Source organism: Apodemus sylvaticus, chromosome 15 (genome assembly GCF_947179515.1).
Source record: "Apodemus sylvaticus chromosome 15, mApoSyl1.1, whole genome shotgun sequence".
Classification (NCBI taxonomy): Eukaryota; Metazoa; Chordata; class Mammalia; order Rodentia; family Muridae; genus Apodemus; species Apodemus sylvaticus.
Window position 1 is genome coordinate 84,002,587 of NC_067486.1, and position 26,676 is coordinate 84,029,262.

Below are 26,676 nucleotides of genomic sequence, written 5' to 3' on the forward strand. Positions count from 1 at the left end.
CTGTAGGGATCTTAGGGGTGGGGTGAGGGAGGGGCCCTTGAGCTGTAGGGATCTTAGGGGTGGGGTGAGGGAGGGGCCCTTGAGCTGTAGGGATCTTAGGGGTGGGGTGAGGGAGGGGCCCTTGAGCTGTAGGGATCTTAGGGGTGGGGTAGGGGAGGGGCCCTTGAGCTGTAGGGATCTTAGGGGTGGGGTAGGGGAGGGGCCCTTGAGCTGTAGGGATCTTAAAGGTGGGGTAGGGGAGGGGCCCTTGAGCTGTAGGGATCTTAGGGGTGGGGTGAGGGAGGGGCCCTTGAGCTGTAGGGATCTTAGGGGTGGGGTAGGGGAGGGGCCCTTGAGCTGTAGGGATCTTAGGCTAGGAGAGGAGGTGAGAAGGATGCTGGCTAGCATGGACTTTGAGATGAACAACAGGTACTTGTGATACTGAGGGAGCCTGGAGATCAGTGTGGGCTTTGATTTGCTGAGAGGTGACACAGGTAACCAAGTCTCTCTGCCACAGGTAAAGGAAATGACTCCTTTGATGGAAACCAGGTTCATATGTTTCTATAGAATGCTGACTTTTATATAACCTCCAAAAACCCTCCTATAGTTGAATTATACTCATTTTTGGATATTTGGACTGCCTGCTGGACCAGTCCTTATTACATCTTAACATCTTAGACTTGTGCTTGAGTGCATTGTGCTCTTCAGTAGTGTATAGCCCATGTGCCTTCTCCTCAACTACACTTTCTCTCTCCCTTCTGGCAGCCTGCTAAGCCTTTAGTCTGGATGTCGGTCTAGAGGTGGACCCTGAAGGACATCAGCATTGTCTTGTCTGTATCTCCTTCACTGCTGGTTTAGCAGATAATGAAGGATTAATTTCCTCACTAAAGTTCAGGGGATGGGATGGGAGAAGATCTGCTGAGGGGGGAGAGACCACCTCCACAGCTGAGATGAACCCTTGAGAAGCAAGCCGAGGGTTCAAAGTTCTCATCAAGAATCTGAAGGATTTATAAAAGTAAATAATGATCCATACAAAAAAGTCTAGACTGATGAATGTGGGGTTATTCTGCATGAGCTCCTGCAGTCCTGGAATAGTCATATGTGTGTTCTGAGCCCCATACTTCCAAGCTAGATGTAGACAATTATCCTGTTGTACAGTGGTTAAGTAGATGACATAGTATCATGAAGATTATGATCCTATGGAGTAAAACTGAAAAGAACCAAGTCCTTTAGTCAGGACCTATCACCTATCAGAGAAAATGAAAGAAAGATGGCCGAGCCAGCAGATACAAGCCCCAGGAAGGTAGCATAGTCAGAATTAGAAGGTTTTTGTTCCATTGCGGGGGCATGGACAGGCGTAGTCAAGATGATGTCTAAAACTCCTTCGGATTTTGACTGAACTTTGTAGTACCCAGTTTTGGTAACAGGTTTGTTTTGTGTCCTTGATTGTTACAGATTTTAGAGGCACTTTTGCAGGTTTTACATGTCCTTTTGGGAATGTGCCAGGCCTTGGAGATCCAAGAAAAAGGTATGATTATAAATCTTCAAGACTTATTTTATGTTTTAAAATTTTTTATTTTATTATTATTTGTGTCTGTACATACTGTGTGTGAGAGCGAGCGAGTGAGTGTGTGTGTGTGTGTGTGTGTGTGTGTGTGTTGTGCGTGCACGTACACATAATGCATGTGGGTGTAAGCCTAGCTAACTTCCAGGAGTTAGTTCCCCTTCTACCATGGATCCAAGGGTCCTACTCCGTTCATCGTATTGAGTCATCTGGTTGGCCTTCAGGATAGTTTGTTTGTTTGTTTCTCCTTTTCCTTTTCTTTATCTATTGTTTTCTGTTTCTGTGTTTTGTTTTTTCTACTTTCTGTATACCTGCTGGGTGGATTCTTTTCTGTTGGATTATATTTGTTGTGTGCTGGTATACTGAGAAGCCAGGTGGGGTTGTGAGCACAGTTCTGCTTACAAATGCCTTGTATCTTTGACCAGTGAACCTCAGTTTTGTCAGGTATAATATAAGGGTAGTTTAGCTGACTTGTATAGGTCACTTTCTTCTAGTGTAAATAGGGCAATGACTGTAATCTGTGGTGGTCACAGTACCTAAACAGAACCCAACTCTATACTGTTTGGGATGTTCCATGAATAGATCAAGACCTCTCAAGGAAAGCAAATGTGATAGAGACACAATATGACATTACTGGTTGTGGTGGTTTGAATATACTTGGCCTAGGGAGGGGCACTGTTAGGAAGTGTGGCCTTGTTAGAGTAGCTGTGGCCTTATTATAGTAGTTGTGTCACTGGGGGTGGGCTTTAAGACCCTCATCCTAGCTTCCTGGAAGCTAGCCTTCTGTTTGCCTTCGGTAAAAGATGTAGAACCCTCAGTTCCTCCTACACCATGCCTGCCTGGATGCTGCCATGTCCCTGCCTTGATGATAATGGAGTGAACCTCTGAACCTGTAAGCCAGCCCCAATTAAATGTTATAAGAGTTGCCTTGGTCATGGTGTTTGCTTACAGCAGTAAAACCCTAAGACACTAGTAGTGCCATATTATCAAGGGATAACTAATGACATTTTTAATATGGCATTATCAGTGTCTTAGGGTTTTACTGCTGTGAGAGGACACCGGTAATGCCATATTAAAAATGTCATTATTTATCCCTTGTGTTAACTTTATAACTGGGGCTTCTTCTCAGCCTTCACAGTCATTACAAATGGGTTGTAAAATGTTAGCCAGTGGTACAAGTTGGTACAGTGTAGCTGTCATCAGTAACTCTCACCTTATATCTCTTCTTGGTCTTCTAGAATACCTTTGCAAGTATGCAATCCCATGCCTGATAGGAATCTCAAGATCGTTTGGACGTTACAGTAATTCAGAAGAATCTCTCCTCTCAAAGCTTTTTCCCAAAGTCTCTCCTCATTCCCTGAGAATCCCAGAAGAGCTAGAAGGTGTCCGAAGGCGTTCCTTTAATGACTTCCGATCCATCCTGCCCAGCAACTTGCTGACTGTCTGTCAGGAGGGCACACTAAAGAGGAAAACCAGCAGTGTGTCCAGCATCTCCCAGGTGAGGTGGGTTCCCAGGGGTGGACTCCAGGAGGAGAACCTCAGTAAGCATCCTTGCAAAGAAAATAGCAAGTGTTTATAGTTTGAGGTTCTCATTAGGATTTTCTTGTTATAATAAAGATTTGTCCCTTTTTTTCTATATTTGAGGAAGGGTCTCACTCTGTAGTCTAGACTAGAACTCACTGTGACTTAGATGGCCTAGACCTTGTGGTCCCCTTTCCTCACCCTGTGAGTGCTAGGATTGCAGATGTGAGCTACCACACTTGCTTAAGACTGATCTCATCTAAGCCTTTTTTGTTTGTTTATTTTTTAAATTAGGATTAGAGGCTCACTCCACAGTCTAGGATGGCCTCAAACTGGCTCAGATCCTCCTACCTTACCCTCCTGGTGCTTGGATTCCAAGCATGCACCAGCATACCTGGTGAGATCAAGTCCCTAGGGTTGTGTGAAACAAGTTGTTTTTTAGAGGATCTCATTGCATATGTGCTGGCCTCAGACGCACACTCTGCCTCTGCCTCCTGAGTTCTGAGAGCATGGGAGGACGCTGCCATGCCAGGCTTCTTTTTAAGATTGTTAATGACCTTTAATCCCAGCACTTGGGAGGCAGAGGCAGGTGGATTTCTGAGTTCAAGGCCAGCCTGGTCTACAGAGTGAGTTCCAGGACAGCCAGGGCTACAAAGAGAAATCCTGTGTTGGAGGGGAAGATTGTTAATGATTTCATAGTTGTAGAATGCTTTGTTCCCAAACTTTGTTCCTAGTGGTTTGTTTTTAATTTCCTTTGGAGGGGGGAGGTGTGGGGGTTTTTGTTTGTTTCTTTATTTGTTTTTGAGACTTGTAACCCAGCTGGTCTCAGAGTTGCTGTGACAATGAACTTGAACATGATCCTCCTGCTTCTGTCACTCTAGTGCTAGGATTATCCATGCCCACTTTATGTAGCTCTAGGATATATATCAGGCGGGGCTCATAGCGTATCTGAAAGGCTATGCATGGATGGCCTTGCAGCAGATAATACCTGAGGTTGTCCTCTAACCTCCACATACACCATACACATGAATGTTTCATACAAATGAAACATCCACATACATACACATACAAACATACCAGCAAAACATATAATCGGGGCTCAGAGGTTAAGTGTGTTTACATTTCTTGCATATGACCTGGGTTCAGTTGCTAGCACCTACTTCAGGTGACTCACTCCAATCCCACGGAATCCAGTTGTCTCTTATGGCTTCCAAGACCTCCTCTCTACACATAGTGCAACTAAACTCAGGCAGGTACACAACTACACATAGAAATAATGAATAAATTGTTTCTTTGGAAAATAAAGAAGTGTATAACTGAACTGGGCTTGGTGACATATGCCTACATTCCCAATCAGTACTCCTCAAGCTGCAACAGGAGAACCAGGCTTGAGGCTAGATGGCAAGATGCTGTTTGATTTTTAAAGAAAGTATAAATCGGGGCTGGGCTGGAGAGATAGCTCAGCAGTTAAGAGCACTAGCCGCCCTTCTAGAGGACCCATGTTCAACTCGCAGCACCACATGGCAGCTCACAACTGTCTATCACTCCAGTTTCAAGGGATTTGACACCCTCACACAGGTATGTGTTCAACAAAGCACCAGCACACATGAAACATAAAGTAAATAAATAAAGATATATCACTTTGAGGAGTGAGGTATAGGATCTTATGTATAAGACTCTGGGGTTCTGTAGCTACCACCATTCTCCTCAAAAACCTTACATGCATGCATACATGTGTGCATGTATACATGTGTGTATGAGTCATGGAAAAAGAATAATCCAAAGTATTAAAAAATGCAGCTGGGTGTCAGGCTGCATGCCTGTAATCCCAACACTCAGGAAACAGAGGACAGCCTAGCTTGTATAGCAGATTCCAGTCTGGCCATTGCTAAGTAGTAAGGCTTTGTCCCTCCAAAAAGGTGGGAGGAAGATTCAGCTTAGCAAACAAGTACAAAATAGATAGTTAGACTGGTGATAGAATATATAGCAAAAAATGCTGTGGCAGCAGTAGACTTCAGCGAGGGAATAAGGCTTAACACTGGCCTGCGAGTATGCACATCAGGTGGGCAGAGAGACCTGTACTGGAATGAGTGATTGTGTTCCCAGCAGCCTTTTTTGATCTGTACCTTGTGTTTTTTCAGGTCAGCCCAGAACGTGGTGTACCCCCTCCCAGCTCCCCTGGAGGATCTGCTTTTCACTATTTTGAAGGTAGGTTTCACCTCCATACCAGTATTGATCTGTTATCATATAACAGGTTCGCAGTGATTTCTTATGATGTTAAGGATGCTGGGACTGACCCTCTGTTAGCATGCATTTAGAGTGGTGAGCTTTTACTCATTTCCATTTAATTTCAACCCACAACTCTGTGTGTGTGTGTGTGTGTGTGTGTGTGTGTGTGTATACACCATGGCACACAGATGGAGAAGAAAGGTCAGATTTGGGGAGCTGGTTTTCTTTTTGGATCCTGAAATCCAGGGATCACACTTCATTGTCATTTATAGCCTTGGATCTTTACCCACTAAGCCATCTTGCCAAAGTGATGTAAACTTCTTAAAGAGCATATTTCAAGGCTATTCTAAGAGGAGGAAATTTTGAAAAGAAAGAGAGTAGTTATCTACTATTATAGATACTTTGTGTATAGTATCACTTGGATGTGAGAGTATTATATGTAACAGTTTATGTGGGTTTAAGAACTAATGGCTAGATTCATCCAGTTAAAAGTCTCACTTAACCCAAAAAGCTATCTTCTGGACCCTAAGTCTGTTTCTACCTGTAATGTAAATATCCCTGATTTGGTAAGAGGAGCTCCTCTTGGTGACTGCTATACTTTAAACATGTCTGTTAGGTACCTGAATGGGAAGACACCCAAATAATGCTGTCTGTACAAGCCTGCGTTTCTCTCGGCTGGTCTGCCATCTTCTCTGCTAACAGCTCAGGAGCAGAGGGTTGTATACATAGTAACAGAAACATGCCTCCTTGTAAGGAATGCAGTAGCCTACAATGTCTCCTGAATGTTTGCTCGCACACCCCCATTTCACTTCTAGGTTTTGTAAAGTCCGTCCCATTTCTGGCATTCTTCCCACAGCAACAGATACATGTTTAATTTATTTGGTGGTGCTGGACCAGTGCCTGTGAGTGCTCAGTAAGTCTCTCACTGAGCTACAGCCCCACGTGTCTTAAATAATTACTTTGCTCGGCACAGTGGCATGCATCTATAGTGCCAGCCTTCGAGGAGCAGAGGCAGAAGACCTCTAATTAAAGTCTAGCCTGCACTACAAAGTGTACCTTCTCTCAAAAAAACAACAGATGGTTATTCTTTTTTTTTTTTTTTTTTTTTTGAATTTTTGAGACAGGGTTTCTCTGTGTAGCCCTGGCTATCCTGGAACTCACTCTGTAGACCAGGCTGGCCTCGAACTCAGAAATCCGCCTGCCTCTGCCTCCCAGAGTGCTGGGATTACAGGCGTGCACCACCACACCTGGCTCAGATGGTTATTCTTTAAAAGCACAGTTTGCAGTGCTATCTTTCAATGTTAATTCCAATTATTTTTTAACCCAAGTCAGGATCTTGTTGGGGAGAGCAGGGCGGTCTTGAACTTGTAGCTGTGTTCTTACTTTTACCTCCCAAGTTGTGGGATTACCAGCATGTATCACCATACCCAGCTCTGTAAATATGTAATTTTTATTCCATATTTCTTAGGTAAGACCAATTCTTAGGTCCCTGGTTCCCGCCTCCACCCGTGACCATCGTATACCAGCTCATTTATAGAGCTCTTTTCTTTCATGTCATGGTGTCTGCCTGAGAAGTGTCTGCTGCCAGGACACAGCTTCTTTACCTTCTCTCTTCGCACCTTTACACTTGATCTTAGCCAAAAGGCTGAGAAGCGATTCTCTTCGCACCTTTAAACCTCTCTTCTCCCCTTGCTTCCTCCTTTGTCTCAGTACTCTTGTTAGCTCTCTAGCATCACAATTCCAGGTTCCATTCCAAACTCCCCTTTCTGTTGCTGGCTGGTGTCCCACCTTAGAGCCACGGTGTGCTGCCAGTGGTGTAGCACTAGATTTTGTCTGACCTGCACCTTGCTTCTGTGCTCTCGTACTGGAAAATCAAACAGGTTCCTAGGTTCTTGATAGACTGATACTGTCTGCCAGTATGTATTTTTGTGGTATTGGGGATTGAACCCACATGCTCTCCCACTAAGCTATTTTCCAGTAGCTTTGATTATTATGAAATTTGATCTTACAGTGTAGCCCATGTTGGCTGGGAACTTGCAGTCTTTCTGGCTGACCCTTCCAAATAGCTGATAGATATAAGTCACCACATTGGGCTGTCTGTCATTGTTAAATATGACAATATTAGACCTCCTTTTTTTCTAATCATAGTTTTCAGATAAAATGTCTTAATATTAACTTTCTAGGGGCAGGAGCAATGGTTCAGTGGTTAAGAGCACACACTGCTCTTCCCAAGGACCTGAGTTTGATCCTAGCATGCACATTAAATTGTCAGAACTGCCTGTAACTCCAGCTCCAGAAGGATCTAACACGTGGGACCACTGTGGGCACTTACATTCATACACATAATTGAAGTAACAAAAATTTTTAAAAATGACTTTTTAATCCATCATTTGCATTGGGGTCTTGGGTGAATTTTTCAGAGAGGTATAAAGTTAACATCTGCCTTAGTCGCTGTTCTATTGCTGTGAAGAGATACTATGACCAGGCAACTTATAAAAGAAAGTGTTTTGGAGCTGGAAAGGGGGCTCAGTGATTAGAGTACTTGTTACTCTTGCAGAAGACCTGGGTTCAGTTGCCAGAACCCACATTGTAGCTCACAACCATATGTAATCTCTGTTTTGGGGGATCCAGGAGGCACACATGTGGTGTACACATCTGTACACATGAAACAAACATCCATACACATAAAGAAATTGAAGGAAGAAAAAAAGTATTTAATTGAGGGCTTGTGTACAGTTTCAGAGATTGAGTGCATCGCCATCAAGAAGATGGCAATAGGCAGGCAGGCATTATGGTAGAACAGGAGCTGAAAACTTACATCCTGATCCGGAAAGGTAGAAGAAGGCAGAGAGATTCACAGAGACAGAGAGACTGGGCCTCATGTGACCTTTTGAAACCTCGAAGCCAACCCACAGTGATGCATGCTTCCTAATCATTCCCAAATAGTTCTATCAACTGGGAACCAAGCATTCAAATCTATGAGCCTATGGGGCCATTCTCATTCAAGCCAGCACAGACCCCAAGTTGGAGCAGGACTGACAGCCCTATGAAGGGCTCATTCAATGTTATCTCAATATGTAAAATAAGTTTGTTATAAGTTACTTCTCAACAGTGACAATTAAAGACAGCTGCATTTTCCTGTCCCACTAAGTTCCTATCTTCAAATGTCTGTAACTCCACAGCCAGACTGATGCAAGACTAAGTTCAGAACATTACCTAGTGTTGAAATGATGGAGATGGTTCAAAGTAAGACACGAGTCAGAGCCAGATCCAAGGGAAGTTATGTTTTAGGTTACCCCATCCTTACCATAGCAGTGATTCTGCTGGTCCTGGCAAATGCTGTTACTATAGGAGGGATGTTTTGTTTGCTATAGTCTGGCATGTAGTCTGGCACTAAATAGTTCCTAAGGCTAGGATCTAGGGGATTAATTCACTATGTTTATTAATAGTGATAGGTGCTCACTTTATTTTGAAAAATTTCTCTCCTTTATTTTTCTTTGTTGACTTCTTTTTTAAAAAAATTTTTATTCAATTATTTTAGGGTTTCATTTTGTAACTCAGGATGACATAGACAGGCCTCCCTCCTAGCTCTGCCTTCCAAGTGTTGGGAATATACATACATACCATACATACATACATACATACATACATACCATACACACATACATACACATACATACATACATACATACATGTGTGTGTATGTAATATATAATTTTATTTTATTTTTTTAGATAAGGTCTCACTGTGTTGCCCAGGCTGGCCTGGAGATTGCTATGTGGTACAGGCTGGCCTCAAACTCTGAATCCTTCTGCCTTAGCTTCCACAGTTTTGGGATTTGAAGGTGTGTTCCACCACTCAACTTGTGGCTTCCATCTTAAGCATTTTGTAAGTGACAGTTGAGTGTTGTTAAGGATGTTCTTAATACTGTGCACCTTCACCAACATCCAAACCCAGGACTTTTATCTTATAAAACCAAAAGGCTCCATTTCCTCCTACCTAGTTCTTGGCAACCATTTTTCTATCTTTGATATGAGCTCTCTAAGAGTTCTGTAGAAATGAGCTCATGCAGGAATTGCCTTTTTATGGATGGCTTGCATAATTATTCAAATTTTGCAACTTATAATTACATTTTTATTCTAATATTGGTAGCAAAATATCTTTGGGAACCCTGTGGACTTTAAACTTTATCTCTCAGCTTTGAAAAGGTATAATTCTACCCTCTTTTATCCCATACCAGATTAAGTTTTATTGTCTGGGTTTAAAAAAAAATAGTATCATATCTGAGCTTTTGATATGAGGCACCTGGCCCCTCAAGGATTGGTGGTCTGGTCTTTATTTCTCAATTTCAAAACAGGACAAGAAAATGGAAGAATGGTTCAGTGGATAAGAGCGCTTGCTGTTACATGAATTCAGTTCTCATCATCACATGGTGGTGACTCTAGCCACCTGTAACTAGCTCTAAGGAACCAGATGCTGTCCTCTGGCCTCCATAGGTACCTGTGCCCGTGTGCAGTGCATGGAGACATGCACATGCAGACCTTTAAAAACATAAGTACAAGGAGAACTTGACACCCCGCTTCACCCTGCTGTGACAAGCAGGCTCCAGTGCCCTGCTGTCACCACTGTGAAGGACTGTACCCTCAGAATAGGAGTGGCCCACGTAAGCCCTTCCTCCCTCACAACCAAGGAGTGCTGTGGAAGCTCTCCTGTAATCACGCTCCTGCAATCTCCCAGCACTTGATTGGCTGAAGCAAGAGAACTGCTGTGAGTTCAGAGAATCTTGGGATAAAAAGGAATATTAATGTCAATAAAGAAAATATATACACTGGTTCTCAGAATTACTGGGTCAGCCATGTCTTTCTATGTTTTATTTTGGTTTTTCTCCTGACAGCGTCTTGCCTGCCTGATGGGACTGCCTTGGAGCCCGAATACTACTTCTCTACCATCAGCTCCAGTTTTTCTATCTCTCCCCTGTTCAATGGCATTACCTATAAGGAGTTCTATATTCCACTGGAAATGCTTCGAGAACTCTTAAACTTGGTGAGCAATCTCTGATGGGTAAATAGGTCAAAGAAAAACCGGTCAGCAGAAGACTTATTGCTTCTGCTGTTGCTTGTTTGTTTTTTTGTGAGCTGTGTAGCCCTCGCTGTCCTTGAACTTACAACCCTCCTATGTATACCTCCCAAGGGCTAAGGTGGCCACAAATCATTATGCCTGGTTGACATTATTGCTTGGTGATTGAATCTAGGGCCTGTCTATCATTGAGCTATATTTTTAACCTTAGAAAAAGCCAAAACACAAAAACTAGGCAGCCTGTGGATGGGTGGCAGTGGCGTGCCCGGTCCTCCGTGCAGATGTGGTCACTTGGCAGAGGTTGAAGGAGGAGGAGTGAGGACTGCCCCTTGTTCCGGTCTCTTGGTCCAGATTTGAACAGCCTTAGGCTGGTGCTCCATTAATTCTCTTTAAAAACACACAGGGCCTTAAAATGAGCAAAATGTTGGTTCAAGTGCAGTCCTAGAATCAGTCACAACTCTAAATTGAAATTTCACTTTAGTTACCACTCAACCTACTATTCAATCTTTCCATCAGTCTTGTAAAATTTTAAGTTTAGTGTGCAAAACACATTATTACATTAATAGACAACTTAAAACCAGTATTATCCCTTGCACATACTTTCTGTATGAGGCTTTTGAAATAGCAAACAGTTTTGATGACAGATACAAGAAAAAATATGTGTACTTTTCCAACAATCCCAAGTTTATTAATAAAAATCTGCTCACAACCTATTCATCCAAATAATAAAAGAATTCTCATTTTCCATATCCTTTTATGCCTAGAAATATCAAAATTATGTATTACTATAACATAAAAAATGATGTATTCACTTAACCTAAAACCAAAACCAAACCAAACAAAAGCATACTTTTACTTTTGAGGCAGAGTCACAGCCGTTTCACCTCGGCAGGCTTCGAACTTCAGGTCTTCCTTTCTCTGCCTCCCAAGTAACTAGGATTAGTTACAGATTGGTGCCCTCGACCCAGCAGAAGCTTCTAATTTCTTTTCTTTCCTTTTTTTTTTTTTTTTTTAACAAGAAAGGCTTGGGATAGATGTGGAATATCTTTTATCCAGAAAGCTTGGTATGAGAAACATTTAGGATTTGGGGTCTTTTTTTTTTTTTTTTTTTTTTTTTTTTTTTTTTTTTTTGAGACAGGGTTTCTCTGTGTAGCCCTGGCTGTCCTAGAACTCACTCTGTAGACCAGGCTGGCCTCGAACTCAGAAATCTACCTGCCTCTGCCTCCCAAGTGCTGGGATTAAAAGTGTGCGCTACCACTGCCCGGCATTAGCAGATTTTTAAATTTTGCATATGCATGATCTTAGGATGAAACCCAAGTTTAAGCATGAAATTCATTTGTTCTTCATATCCATGTTCCTTATATATATGAAAGGTTATTTTATCGTTTTCTTTTCTTTTAAATAGACTTGCTCTTTTGCCCAGGCCAAACTCAAACTTCTGAGCTATTCTTATATCACGGCTTTTGGAGTACCTGGGGCCACATGCGTGGTTTACACAATGTCTTGAATAATTTTGTCAGATGTGGAATTTACCATTTGGGGCAACATATTGATATAAAAATAGTTTGGATTTGGGAATATTTGGGATTTCAGATTTCTGGCATGGGGTACTCAGTATGTACCATTATTTCTAGGCAAACAGATGTAACGAACTGGCAAATTACTGAAGGAAGAGAAGTAAAATTCCTTCCCTAAGGGAAATGTCAAGCAGGGGAAATGTCTGCCCCTCCTCCCCAGGTCCCAAGGACACCGAAGCAGAATTTTGACAAAGTCCACTCTAGGAATCAGTGACTTTATTGGGTGTCCCTACAGAGCCAAGGTGAGGGGTTGGGGGATGCAAACAGGGTTGTGAATACTCCCTCCCCCAACCCACCACACCTGGAAAGCCTTAGCCAAGACCCCAGTGAGGGCTCCCCGCCTCTCAGGCTTTCCCAGTCTCTGAATACTCTAGCCCTTTCCCTAGGCCATGTGCAGCATTGCCATGTGGGAGGAATAGCGAGGCCTCTCGAGAATCTGTGCCCTCCTCCCAGCTGTGGGGTGGGCGGGAACCATTGGCAAGTCCATCTGGGATGTCCTCTTGGGGAGGGCACAGCTGTGCTCCATGACTCACCACATTCTGTGATGCTTTTCCCTTAGTCCTTACACTGAGTGTATATGGAGGTGTCCTACATTTCCATGCAGAAGAGACACACGTTGTGTATATCAAGACTCTGCAGGTCCAGAGCAGGTCAGGCTCAGGCCAAGCACTCAGATGCCACTAAGCAGTGCTTTTCCTTGCTGTGTTAGTATAAACCCCAAGCTTTTCTCACTTGAGTTTCTTTGGGTAGCCTTTGAAGTGACCACAGCCAGCTTCGGTGCCATTGTTTGCATGGGTCTTTAGCAGGAAGATTGCAGTGAGGTGGAGGCCAGCTGGGGATATAGAGTGAGACCCTGTCTCAAAAGCAAAAGGTAAAATGAGGTTGGATGTGATGATGCATACCTTTAATCCCAGCAGGTAGAGGCAGGGGAATTTCTGTAAGTTTGAGACCAGTCAAAGCTATATAGTAAGACCCTGTTTCAGAGAGAGAAACAGACAGAGAGAGACAGCCAAGACTACACAAAGAACCCTGCCTTCAAAAATCAGGGGGGAAAAAAGGGAAAAAAGAATCTAACCTTGGTAACTTTGAGGGAGTTGGTCAGTCACTTCCTTTATTTTTATCATCACTCATAAGAAAAGTCCCAGATGATGCTCGAGCAGTGAGGTGCCTTGTGCATACGGCACGGCCATTGTTCAATTGATGTGCTGTTGAAATGCTTCTCATCACATTTATCACCACACGTTTACTGGATTCTTTTTCATTTATGTTTTAAATTTGTTTTATATTTATTTATTTATTTTGTGTGTGTGAATACTTTAGCTACATATATGTATGTGCCCCATGTATGTGACTGATACCCATGGAAATCACAAGATGATATCAGATCCTTCTCAAACTTGAGTTATAGACAGTTGTGAGTCAGCAGTTGTGGTACTGTGAACAAAACCTGGCTCCTCCTCTGCAAGAGCTGCAAATGCTCTGAACCGCTGAGCCACCTTTCCAGCCACTGGCTGTTTTCTTGGCGCCCAGCATTTTGGGCATGCTAAGATGTCCCTTGCCATTGAGCCCCACCTCAGCTTATTATGGGTTTTGTCTATCAGCGTCTTTGTCACTGGGCGGAAGAAGCTAGCATTCCAGGCTTTGTAAGTTGCTTCATGTGGTTTTTGTTTCTCTGACAGGTGAAGAAGATCGTTGAGGAGCCTGTTCTCAAATCCTTAGATGCAATTGTAGCCAGCGTGATGGAGGTACATACCTTCTGAGGACATTACCATGAAATTAGCCTGACTGACATCTGCAAAGAGCAAGCATGAATTGTTCACATGAGGGTTAAAGTGAAGGAGAGTTTGCAGTGAGTGCTTAGTTTATCTTAATCTTAGTTCCAAACACCCACCACTTGCCTACCTGTGCCTGACTCTTAATTATGTCACCACACAGTTCCTCTGACTGGTGGTCTGTGTTCCATCTCACAACTGAAAGGCTCACGAAGGTTAACTGAGGTGCCCATGGCACACGCTTAGGAAGCTTGGAGGCCGCCTGGGTCTGGAGTTTATCTCCCTTTCTCCTGTGGTGCTTCTTTAGGCTGCGGGTGTACTTACAGGGACATGCAGGCCCTGACTTTTAAGTGGTACATGTCTGAGGGATTTATTTATTTATTTATTTATTTATTTATTTAGGTTTTTTCAAGACAGGGTTTCTCTGTATAGCCCTGGCTGTCCAGGAACTCACTCTGTAGACCAGGCTGGCCTCTAACTCAGAAGTCCACCTGTCTCTGCCTCCCAAGTGCTGGGATTAAAGGCGTGTGCCACTACTGTCCGGCTATCTGAGGGACTTTTAAAAAATGTTTTTGGAGCCAAGGTCTACAGATGTAATTATAAAGTCATTACCTCTGGGTTCTGGGAAGTTTCAAAGTCTTAGTGGAGATGAGTCAGAGTAGAATTACTGTGCTGTGCTGTGTATATGTGTGTGTGTGTGTGTGCACGCGTGTGCCTGCATGTGCACGCTGCTTAAGCATTTTTGCCCTAGTCCCAGGTTCCTTACTTAAACTGGCATGTCTCTTCTCTTGTGTGTAACATAACAGACTGGGGAAACCCTGGGCTAAATAAAGCCTGAAGTAGAGAGAGCGCTCTCACGGTCCTCAGTGACCCTTGAACTGCCCCTTCTGCTTTCACTTGCCATCAATAGACTTTGATGTCAGTGTTCATGCTGTGTGTCCTAAGGGACACAGTTCCCATAATTCCAAGTTACAGTCTGGGGCTTTTCTACAGATCTTCAGACTTAAGTGTGAGCTGCCATGTGAATTCTGGGAATTAAACCTGGTCCTCTAGACTAGCAATCAGCACTAACCACTGAATCGTCTCTCCAACCCCAGGTCTTTTACCAGTAAATAGTCAAACATGGCTGAGGGCATGCTAGGAAGCCAAGGCTTGGAAACTGGCAGGCTGACACCTAGTACAGTAGTTCTCAATTTTCCTGGTACTGTGACCCTTTAAAACAGTTCCTCAGACTGTGGCGACCCCCCAAACATAAATTATTTTCATTGCTACTAGATATCTGTAATTTTGCTACTGTTATGAATTGTGAAGTAAATGTCTGATATGCAGGATATCTCATTTGTGACCTTGAAAGGGGTCATGACCCACAGATTGAGAACTACTAATCTAGAGACTTACTCTGTTTACATACGACCTGTAATGAAGTCATATGGGTCCTAAAAAAGAATTGTGGCTTTCTGGAGATCCCCTTTAGGGCTTATCTTTTTTCAATGTGTGAATGTTTTAGCAGCATGTATGTCCGTACTGCATTTCCTGGTGGCCATGGAAGCCAGGAAAAGGCACTGGATCCCCTGGAACTGGAATTACAGACAGTTGTGATTTACCACGAAGGTGCTAGGAATTGAACCCAGGTCTTCTAAAAAAGCAATAAGTGCCCTTAACTATAGACCCATCTCTTTAGCCCAGTAGGGCTAAACTTAATTGAGGAAAATTGCTACTATGGCATCCTAGGAACCTTTTCTCCTGTGAGTGATCCAGAATGATTTTGGTAGTTTTGTTTGTTAACAATTTTTTGTTTTGTTTTGTTTTGTTCTTAGTTTTTTAAGACAGGGTTTTTTGGTATAGTACTGGCTGTTCTGAAACTCACTCTATAGACCAGACTGGCCTTGAATTCAAAGATCCACCTGCCTCTGCTTCTAGAGTGCTGGGATTAAAGGCGTGTACCACCACTGCCACCACCCCCACCCACCACCAGCTAACAATTTAAACACAAGAAGAAATTTTCAATGGCTTGGTGGGTGAAGCAGAAGCAGTCAGATCTCTGTAAATTTGAGACCCCAGCCTGGTCTAAGTAATTAGTTTCAGAACAGATAGAGCAACACAGTAAGACCCTGCTTCAAACACCCCACTCAAAAAAAGGGAGTTTTAGATGTTGACCTTAAATATAAAACATATTATTCATTTGCAAATAGCAAACCAGCTTATAGGCCTGGAGAATGCTAGGTCCATAGCTAGTGAGTGTTGTAGCTGGACTGGGACGGGCAGCATGGATGACTACAGAACCACTGCACACTACCTAACCTACAGTGGTAGACAGACCTGTACTGCTCTCAGGTCTGCCCTGCCTGTTTCTTCATCTGTGCCCTGCCAAGTGCTGTAAGGACTACCGAAAGGATGGCCAGGGTTCAGAGACTCTCCTGGCCCTCAGTCCACAACTCCTGTCAGTGTCTTCCTGATACTATGCTGTGAGTTCACACCTTCCTCATCATTCTTGGTTCTCCATAGGACTCTCTACTCCATGCCTCCTCCACCCCCTTCAGCTAAAAATATCCAGATGGCGCATGTTGGGGCCCACTGTACCAACAACATGAGCACTGATCTCAGTTAAGCAAGAATAGTTATTGAATGCACAACCCAAGACTAATCAATCAGGATCACAAAAAGGACTCAGGAGCCTAAATGTGGAACCAGTCTGTTCTCAGGGAAGCCTTATAAAGAAAAGAAAAACACAACAAGCTCATATACAGGTGCAGGAAGTGCTGCCCAGTGGTCAGCTCTAACTCAAGCCATTTTAGACATAACAGTTCATATTATTCTACATAAACCTTTGTAGAATTATTTTTAAAAGATTTATTTATTTATTTCATGTGTATGAGTGTACTGTAGCTGTACAACTATCTAGTCGTGAGCTATCATGTAGTTGCTGGGAATTGAACTCAGGACCTCTGCTTGCTCCAGCCCTGCTCCCTCCAGCCCAAAGATTTGTTTATTATTATATGTAAGTACACTGTAGCTGTCTTCAGACACACCAGCAAAGGGCATCAGATCTCATTATGGATGGTTGTGAGTCACTGTGTGCTTCCTGGGATTTGAACTCAAGACCTTTGGAAGAACAGTGAGTGTTCTTCCAAAGGTCCTGAGCCATCTCTCCAGCCTATAGAATCTCTTAAGATTAATAAACCTCGTACAGAGCATGCAGGACACAACAGGATATGAGATCAGCATGACACTGCTCTGAGTTGAGTTATTTTTCTATGTCAATGACTGGCAGGCATATTACAGCAACAGTATGAAATAGCTGGCAGGTATGGAACAAAATGCCTACAGCTATGCTGTGTTGGCAGTGTGGGGGGTATTGGAGGGTGGGGACAGAACTCAACATTGAGGACTGCATCTTAACTCATTAGGCTTTGTCTTGAGGGCTCTTTTTTTACCTGAACTACATTTTGATTGGTAAAGAAAGATTCAAAATTAATTTTAATTATAAAATATAGGCTAACCCTGGAAGTGCCGTGCTATAGTATCTTCCTACAGAGGCTGTGGGTAGTGTTAGAAGCCCGGCCTGGTGGGCTCATGCTTGCCTTTCACTTCCTTCATTTCCCACATCAGGCCAAAGACAGTGACTAGTTGCTGGGGTTTTGTTGTTTTATGGTTCTGTATAGCTCCTGCCTGTAGACACCAGGGTAGTGCATGGACCTGTATGCTTCTGCCTTTTACTGAAGAGGATGAAGAGAGTAATTAAATGTATGAGAGTAATTAAAAAGTCTTAGTAAGTAGGTGCTCAGTTCAGATCACAAAGATTCAGTACGGCTGCTGCTTGGCCTCTATGTGCAAGACCAACCGAGGTCTAAGAGTTTCTGGTCTGTGGCCCTGTGCCTCTTTCCCCTGCAGGCCAATCCCAGTGCTGACCTGTACTATACAACCTTCAGTGATCCCCTCTACCTGACCATGTTCAAGATGCTTCGGGATACTCTGTACCACATGAAAGGTAAGGACTGGTGGACATGGGTGTGAGCCAAGGATGGGCTCCCTCGCCATTCTTACAGGCTGGTGCTTGATGTCGTTGATGCCAATTTAAAATCTCATGTGAAAGCCAGCTGTGGGTGATGTGGCTTATGAATGTAGGCCTAGCTCCCTGGAATGATGGGCTGAGCCCATGAGTTTGAGACCACCTGGGCTACATAACAAGAGCCTTCTATCTCAAAAAATAAAAGACCACATGTGAGCAACACAATCACATGATTGAATTTAGAAGGAATAAGGAAATTATTTTTAAAAAAAATCTGTCCCCGATGTATTTAATACTAACAATGTTGGCTAAGAGTTGGGTTTATTTCCCAGTATGTTTTACTACACACCTTGTATCATTGTCCTGTACATACAGCTTTATATCATTGAATTTAGATATTCTAGGGGGGAAAAGGTATTTGCTTTGTGGCTTTAACTCACAGTCAATATATCTTAATAATTTTTCATGTACTCTCAAAAATTATCATTAAATGTTCCTCTTAAATATGTTTTGATGACTAAATAGTATTCCAGGATATAGATACACTATAATTTAATTAACTATTTCTAATCTAAAGTAGTAAGAGTGCCACTGAGAAACAGTCTTCTAGGGATCCCAGCAGTAGAGGTTTGAGTTTACTGAGGAGTCACTCGGGGACAGCCAGCCCAGTGGTGTCCTAGAGTCCTCAGCCTCCTCAGCTCGTTGTGAGTGGTCTGAGCGAGGCTTATCACTGGAGCTCTAAAGTGTCTGAGTCCAAGGATGGGAAGTCTCAAATATTTGAATATTCCACAGACCCAGGAATTAGCTTCCATTTGCAACCACTGACTGTTCTTCTGTTGTCACTGTTAGACAAATATATCATTAAGTATTTCCTGTTGTCAATAAAGTGATCTCATTTGATGATACCTATGCTTTGAAGCATTTCATGTGTTTGCAGTTCAGTTTGCTGTAGGCGCAGGGTACAGCTCAGTGATAGAGCACTGGCTGCAAGTGTGGGCACCTGCATTGATCTCCAGCACCACCAAAACCAAACCAAAACAACCCAAAAGCCTAGGTCTGACTTACCAGGAGAATTCTTTTCCTCTGACCTATGAAGTGTATGATTTTTGGAGAACTATGACAGAGCCTGTTCATGCTTGGCCCTCTAGGCATTCTTAGACCCACAGTAGCCAGCTTCAGAGGTCACCTTTGTTTTTGTTGAGGGGGGACATCCTTCGCCATTGGCACCTGCCACCTGTGTTGTTGTATAGCTATTTCCATCTGCGACTGTCCCCTGCCCCATCCCAAACTTTCTTTCCCACAGACCTGCCCACCTCCTTTGTGAAAGAGACCCATGACTTTGTGTTGGAGCAGTTCAACATGAGCCAGGGGGAGCTCCAAAGGATTCTGCATGACGCAGACAGGATCCACAGCGACATGAGCCCACTCAAACTGCGCTGCCAAGCAAATGCTGCCTGTGTGGACCTCATGGTGTGGGCTGTGAAGGATGAGCAGGGTGAGTCCCAAACCACCTCCCTGCATCCCCTGAGGTCTGGGCCTACCCAAAGGACCTTTCTGTGTTTTCCCAGAGTAACTTCTAGAACTCTTGGCCCAGACATTTATTGTTCTGTCCCACATTGTGAGACAGTGGACCTGGGAGAAAGGGGAGAGCCTAAGGCTGCTGAGCCTGTGCAGTCTTTCTGCTGTTTTTTGATGGTGCTTTAGAATTTGCTCTGGAAAGATGGAAGTTTATAACTGTAGGGTCAGAGGCTGGTCCAGGGTGAGAGAGGCTGGGAAGCGTTTTTGCAGTGTACAACACTGAGACCGAAGGAGTCCCAGCCAGCATAGAAAACACAGTAAGAACACATCATACTTGCAAAGCCCCGATGCTACCTGTCACTGTTAGTACCTGCAACAGGCCTTTCTGTAGGACTTCACTGAGTCCTTTGATTAGTCACTAAGAGCATATTTTCTGATTGTTGGGCTTTGGTGATCATTTGTATCTGCTTTTGATCTTAAATTAAGGTGCAGAAAACCTTTGCATCAAGCTGTCTGAAAAGCTGCAGTCCAAGACATCCAGCAAGGTCATCATTGCCCATTTGCCCTTGCTGATCTGCTGCCTACAGGTGAGTCTCGGTGATTCACAGGCTGCCCTGGCCTGACTGTTTCTCAGGCTGTAATTGATTCTCCAGTATCAAGCAAGAGACAAGTGCCCTTAAAAAAGTCTGAGTAGAGCTTGCTGTGAACTAAGCAGAAGCTGCCCCATATAAGGTGAGTGGTACCCAAGAGCCATGTGCCTTGAAGAGGACCTGGAGTCCTCCGTGACAGGAGACAGCCTTGCCTCCAGTCCAGGCCACACCACAGGGCCTCGCAGAAAGATGCCCTTGTTATAGTGTTTAGTTCTGTGTGGCTAAGGCTCCCACCTGTTATAGATCCATTGACTCCACACCTGCTATCTGTATAACAACCTACTTTGTGTATATATACATATATACATATATACATATACATACGTGTGTGTGTGTGTGTGTGTGTGTGTGTGTGTGTGTGTGTATGTATGTTGCCTTGACTGGTGAAAAGTCAGCACCGTGACTGACTTGGTACATTTAGGTGAGACTCAGACATCAGAAGGGCTAAGCATCCCAGGGCCTTATAGGTGGTCCTTTCCAGACAGTATGATGACTTGATGTTGTGTTGCAGGGTCTGGGCCGCCTGTGTGAAAGGTTCCCGGTAGTGGTCCATTCAGTGATGCCATCTCTGAGAGACTTTCTGGTAATTCCATCCCCAGTGCTGGTGAAGCTCTATAAGTACCACAGTCAGTACCACACAGGTAACAGCTCATCTTCAGCATTCAGGGCTCTCGTGTCCTTGAGAATGGGTTGATAGCTATTTGAGTCCTATGCCTGCACTGGTCTGGGCCCATTCTTCCTCCTCTACATCTTTCCTTCTGTCTTTCTCTACAGATCCCCTACTCTTGAGGTTTCAGGCCTTTCTGTGCCTCCCACTGAAGACCCCTTGTGATCTTGTGTTTTGTTTTTGTTTTGTTGGTTGGGTTGTTGGTTTGGTTCGGTTTGGTTTGGTTTTGGAATTTTCTCTTGAGAAAGTAACTGGACGCTTACATGCCTCAGACTGAACTAGGGGTTTCATAAACACTGCCACATAAGGGGACACAGGCTGCCCGCAGAGCTTCTCATATAATAGTGATTAGTGTAGATTAAATAGCTTCCTGGGTATGAGGCACTAATGGAAGTAATGTTGGGCATTGTTCCATTGACATCATTTCCCTTCAGATGAGGAAACCCAAACTCGGCCATCAGAAGACTTCCCCTGGTCCTTACAGTAAAGATATGCAGACAGAAAAAACAAAAACAGTCTTGATTTATAATTGTGAATTTTTTCTAACTTAGGGAACTATTTTTTTTTGAATCAGTCATTATAACTTAGTTAATGAATAGTGTAGATATTTAAGATTGGACCTCATATCTCCCAGGCGTCTGTCAAATGCACCACTACCCAAAACCACACAGACCTTTTTCCTGCTCTGTGCAGACTGTGTAGTGTACCTCCCAGGAAAGGGCTGGGCTTCGCTGAGCATAAGAACTGCGTTCATGTGCACATTTGTCAGTTATTATTGTTGTAGTTGTTGTTGTTTGACACTGGGTCTCTCTTCATAACCCTGGCTGTCCTGGGACTTGGTATGTAGACCAGGTTGGCCTAGAATTTATAGAGATCTGCTTGCCTGTGCCTCTGGAGTTCTGGGATGTATGCTAGAGTCGGGTGGTGGTGGTGGTGGTGCACACCTTTAATCCCAGCTCTCCAGGAGTCAGAGGCAGGTGGATTTCTGAGTTCAAGGCCAGCCTAGTCTACAAAGTGAGTTCCAGGACAGCCAGGCTATACAGAGAAACACTGTCTCGAAAAAACCAAATCCAAAAAAAAAAAAAAAAAAAAAGCCCAAACCCAAAAAGATGTATTCTAGATTTGTCATTTTTTAAAATATTGCTGAGTTACCAGTTAATACTTTATAACCTGCCTGTCCTTTTATTTGAACCCTTCCTGTTGGTCTCAGGCTCTTGATTCTAAAATGGTCAGTTAGCCAGGAATGATGGTGCGTGTTTTAAGGAGGCAAGCCTGGTCCTGCATAGTCAGCTCCAAGCAGGCCAGGGAAGGAGGGAGGGAAGGAGGGAGGAGGGGAGAAAAGAAAGGAAGTCTGTGGGTGAGATCTATGTCTGATAGTTTTGAGTCCTTGCTTCTGCCAGCTAAAGCTGACAGGCTTGTTATTGTAGTTGTACACAAAGAAGGCAAAGATAGCGAATGCTGAGTCAGACACAGTTTGAATTTTACTTCTAGTTGCTGGCAGTGATATAAAAATTAGTGTCACCAATGAGCATTCTGAGCCAACTCTGAACGTATTGCCGGGCAAAAAGAACCAGCCGTCCATGTATGAGCAACTCCGGGACACTGCTATTGACAACATCTGCAGGTGGGCTCAGCTGGGAGGCCTGTGGGGCGGGGCTGCAGCGGGGCGGGGCTGAAGTGGGGCGGGGCTGCAGCGGGGCGGGGCTGCAGTGGGGCAGGGCTGCAGTGGGGCGGGGCTGCAGTGGGGCGGGGCTGCAGGGCTTCATGCCAGCAGCAGGGCTACAGGCTGGGCGATGGAAAAGGAGTGCATTTATCCTCTTTGTTTAAAGCTTGTTTCTGTTTATTGTATATTTATAAAAAGAGGAGTTTTGCTTTTATTTTTTTAAAATAAAGCTGTCTTCCTTTTCTTGGTCAGGAAAAATTCAAAATGTTTATTCAAGAACTTAGTAATATATTAAAAAGGATTGATCCATAGCCCATCTTCCAAAGTAACATGTAATTATATTTTTTCTGTATAATATTTTATGTAAGTCAGGTTTTTGCTGTTGTTTTAAATAAGATTAAGTTTCTATGCTGTGGAGTCTTTTGCTTCATGCTCTTGTTTTGCCAATTTGAAAACCAAATGCTTTCTGATTTGTATCAAATTCTGGCTCCTCATTCTCAAAAAGCAAATTGAGATAATAGCTCAACATGCCTTAAGAGCCAAATAGATGTGGCATGCAAGACACACCTGAGAAAGATTTTGTGTTTTAGGGGCTTTTAAATTCCCCATTCTCTGTGCAGCCCAGGCGAGTGCAGCTTTATGGCACAGCGTGTGCTTCACATTTGTGAGGCCCTGGAGTCGGGGAGACTGCATGCATGGGTCCCTGGCGCTCTGTCCTCTGAGTCAGTTGGTAAAGGAAGTGTGAGATTGGAACTAGCTAGGATGCATTATTCTGGAAGAAGCTATTCCTTCCAAATAGGCAAAGTGATTAAGTTATTGCTGTAAGTCTTCAGATTCATTCTTTGGAATGACTTCTATTCAGATTTCTGGAGTACAAACTTGAGAGCTGTGATTTACAATGTTGTAGAGCTCAGCAAGGAGCAGAGCAAGCAGAAGACAGTGTGTCACTGTCTTAACACTTGTGTCATGTGCTGTCTGCTGCCCCAGGTGCCTGAAGGCCGGCCTCACCGTGGACCCCGTGATCGTGGAGGCCTTCCTGGCCAGCCTCTCCAACCGGCTCTACATCTCCCAGGAGAGCGACAAGTGCGTAACTGTATGTGGGAAATAGACTCTTGTGCATCGCTTGCCACTGTGTGTGTGTATGTGTGCCTGCACACACATACACACACACACACACACCTCTTCTCTATTCACAGTGTAGCCAGCCATGCATTGGGTCTGCTGAGGGTTCAGATCAGTCTTGAATGACAGTGCTGGAGTTACAGTCTTGGTCTCTGTCTCTGAATGTGGTAGGAGACCACAGTGGCTTCTTCAGAGGAATGTTTCTTCGTTTCTTCCATTGGATTTTGGTTGTTGATTTTGTTTTGTTTTGTTTTTTGTTTTTTTGGATTTTTGGATTTGGTTTTTTTCGAGACAGGGTTTTTCTGTATAGCCCTGGCTATCCTGGCATGCGGCTCCTTCAGAGGAATGTTTCTTCCATTGGATTTTGGTTGTTGTTCTGTTGTTGTTTGGTTTTTGTTTTTTGGGATTTGGTTTTTTTCGAGACAGGGTTTCTCTGTGTAGCCCTAGCTGTCCTGGTGTGCGGCACCACTGCCTGGCTTCTTCCATTGGATTTTGGAATCCATTGGAATGTTTCTTCCCACAGTGGATTTCTGTGGGAAATCCACTCTTTGGATTTTGTTAAACCACTGCCTGCCTCAGAGCTTCCCTTTTTTGGGTTTTTGGGGTTTGTTTTGTTTTTGGTTTATTGTTTACAATGAGACAGGGTTTTTCTGAATAGCTCAAGCTGTCCTGGAACAAACTCTGTAGACCAGGCTGGCCTTAAACCCAGATCCAACTGCCTCTGCCCCCTGCCCCATGCCCTCTAGCCCCTGCCCCTGCCCCCTGCCCCTCTACCCCTCTGCCCCTCTGCCCCTGCCCCTGCCTCTGCCCCTGGAGTGCTGGGACTCTAAGAGCTTTTCTTGTATTTTTAGTTGTGAGCCTCGCCTTTCACGGCTGAGCCACCTCTCTGGCCCTCAGAGCTTCTCTTAAACTCCTCTTTTCTTCCTCTAGGGATGCTCACTTGATTCCTGACCATACCATCCGTGCCTTGGGACACATTGCAGTGGCTCTGAGGGACACCCCAAAGGTCATGGAGCCAATTCTGCAGATTCTGCAGCAGAAATTTTGCCAGCCCCCCTCCCCCCTTGACGTGCTCATCATCGACCAGCTGGGCTGCCTGGTTATCACTGGAAATGTAAGCAAGAGCCCTGTGTACGGCCGAGCTGGAGGCTGGGAATGAGGACTGTAAGGTTGCACTCCTCACATACCTGAAACAGACCTAAACTCTCACAATGATTTCAGCACTGTATGGGGAGAATAATGTGATCAGTGGTTTTATGGGTCTTAGGAAAAGAAATTTCAACTACATTTTTTTGAGACAGGGTTTCTCTGTGTAGCCCAGGCTGTCTTGGAACTCATTCTGTAGACCAGGCTGGCCTCGAACTCAGAAATCCGTCTGCCTCTGCGTCCCAAATGCTGGGATTAAAGGCGTGCACTACCACCGCCTGGCTCAACTAATTTCTTATCAGTATAGCTAGTATGAAATGGGGTCTAAATAACTACTACTCTTTTTTTTTTGCTTTTGATTTGGGGTTTTCTTAAAGCTCTAGAAATGGATCCTTAGCTAAACAGCGTGACACGTGGCTATAGTCCCAGCATCAGAGACATAGAGGCCAAAGGATTAGGAATTCAAACCCATTCTTTGCTGTATATAAGACTCTATCTAAAAAAGAAAACCAGGGGCTGAAAATGTTGCTTAGAGGTCAGAAACACACACTGCCCTTGTGGAAAGGCCGTATCAGGTGGCCAGGGACTCCTGTGGCTTCAGCTCTAGGAGCTCTGCTGCTGTCTTCTGGCCTCTAGGGGACCCTGCACTCACATGGACATACTCCCATGCACTCACCCACATATCCACATGCTTTCAAATAGAATCTTAGAGCCAGATTTGGTGGTGTACACCTTTAATCCCAGCACTGGGAAAGCAGAGGCAGGCAAATCTGTGAGTTCAAGTCTATCCAGAGCTGCACAGAGAAACTCTGTCTCAAAAAAAGAAAAAGGTCTTAAAATAATAAATACTATAAATAGGCCAGGCATGGTGTGTACACCTTTAATCCAGCACTTGGGAACTAGAAGCAGGAGAATCTCTGTGAGTTCAAAGCCAGCCTGCTCTATATGGTGAGTTCTAGGCCAGCCAAAGCTTCATTAAAAGACCCTGTATATACATCAGTAAAGTAAACACGGCTGACAAAGATAGTTTAGTAAGTGAAGAGACTTGCTGACAAGCCTGGTGACTTGAGTTGAGTCCCCAACCTGAGTGATGGAAAGAGAAAAGCAGCAACAGTGTTGCTCTGCCTCCTGACACTTACACACCCCTGCATGTGTCCTCATGTGTGCCCTGCACAGTCTCTGCCTCCTGACACTTACACATCCCTGCATGTGTCCTCATGTGTGCCCTGCACAGTCTCTCCGGTCTTCAGAGTCCAGAGCCTTCTCCCTGGATGATGACAAGAAGGGCCCTCTCTGTCTAGGAGTGGTCCCTCGGTGACAGTATCTCTTGCTCTCTCCCAGCAATACATTTATCAGGAAGTGTGGAATCTCTTCCAGCAAATCAGTGTGAAGGCCAGCTCAGTTGTATACTCGGCCACCAAAGACTATAAAGACCATGGCTACAGGTAATTCTTCGGTACCTCATTGCTTTAGACTGTGACAGCATTTAACTCAGAGGGAACTTTGAGAATTTGTGTTTGTCTTCTTACAGAAGCACCGTATGCTATAAATTAATGTACATACGAGGTAGCATGAGAATTCACGCAGCCATTCATTGCTAAGCTACACCTGTGCCCCCTTCTCTTCTCCCTTCCATGCTATGCAAACCCGTAATACATATCTAAGTGACCTGCTTCTTATTCTTAGGCAACATGCCAACTACACCTGAAATGTTGCCCTGTATGTTGTTTTAGACAGCTGTGTGGTACCACATTGTATAGCTGTGTCAAGACTGTAACCAGCCCCTAATTTGGTTGTTAGGTAGTTGTCTAGTTTCCTTACTAGATGGTGTAACCTTGGATAACCAGTGTAATAGCTTTGTAAAATCGATGTGAGTCTGCTTTTCTTATGCTAGATTTTCAAAAGCAGGATTTGGTGGTTGGGGACTCAGTGCACGGCGATTGGCAGCAAGTACAGGGCCCTAGGTTTGGTTCTTAGCACTAAAAATAAAGAAGCCTGGGTGTGGGCAGGGGTGGGTGGGCTGGGAGAATAGATGTGTCTTTAAGTATTCTGTATTTATATAAAGCCTGACCAGTTGTCCTTGGCAGACTGAGTAATACATCCTCACTTTACCTGGAATGCCTTGAGGAAGAGCCATGTCTCTTCGTGTCTGAGGAATCTGCATGTTGAGTCAGCAGAAGAGA

The 26,676-nt window shown here is 44.1% G+C and overlaps 1 protein-coding gene across 1 annotated transcript in view; it reads left to right on the forward strand.

The window, feature by feature from the left end:
* The window catches only part of Pi4ka (phosphatidylinositol 4-kinase alpha), a 117,762-nt gene that overhangs the window by 23,720 nt on the left and 67,366 nt on the right, over positions 1 to 26,676 (forward strand). Inside the window, exons 5-17 of the mRNA XM_052158274.1 lie at positions 1,435 to 1,507; positions 2,782 to 3,041; positions 5,206 to 5,272; positions 10,188 to 10,336; positions 13,626 to 13,691; positions 17,610 to 17,706; positions 19,031 to 19,222; positions 19,732 to 19,832; positions 20,407 to 20,536; positions 22,054 to 22,186; positions 23,213 to 23,308; positions 24,278 to 24,461; positions 25,835 to 25,938. Of these exons, the coding sequence (XP_052014234.1) occupies positions 1,435 to 1,507; positions 2,782 to 3,041; positions 5,206 to 5,272; positions 10,188 to 10,336; positions 13,626 to 13,691; positions 17,610 to 17,706; positions 19,031 to 19,222; positions 19,732 to 19,832; positions 20,407 to 20,536; positions 22,054 to 22,186; positions 23,213 to 23,308; positions 24,278 to 24,461; positions 25,835 to 25,938 (1,652 nt within the window). The remainder of the gene's footprint in view (positions 1 to 1,434; positions 1,508 to 2,781; positions 3,042 to 5,205; positions 5,273 to 10,187; positions 10,337 to 13,625; positions 13,692 to 17,609; positions 17,707 to 19,030; positions 19,223 to 19,731; positions 19,833 to 20,406; positions 20,537 to 22,053; positions 22,187 to 23,212; positions 23,309 to 24,277; positions 24,462 to 25,834; positions 25,939 to 26,676) is intronic.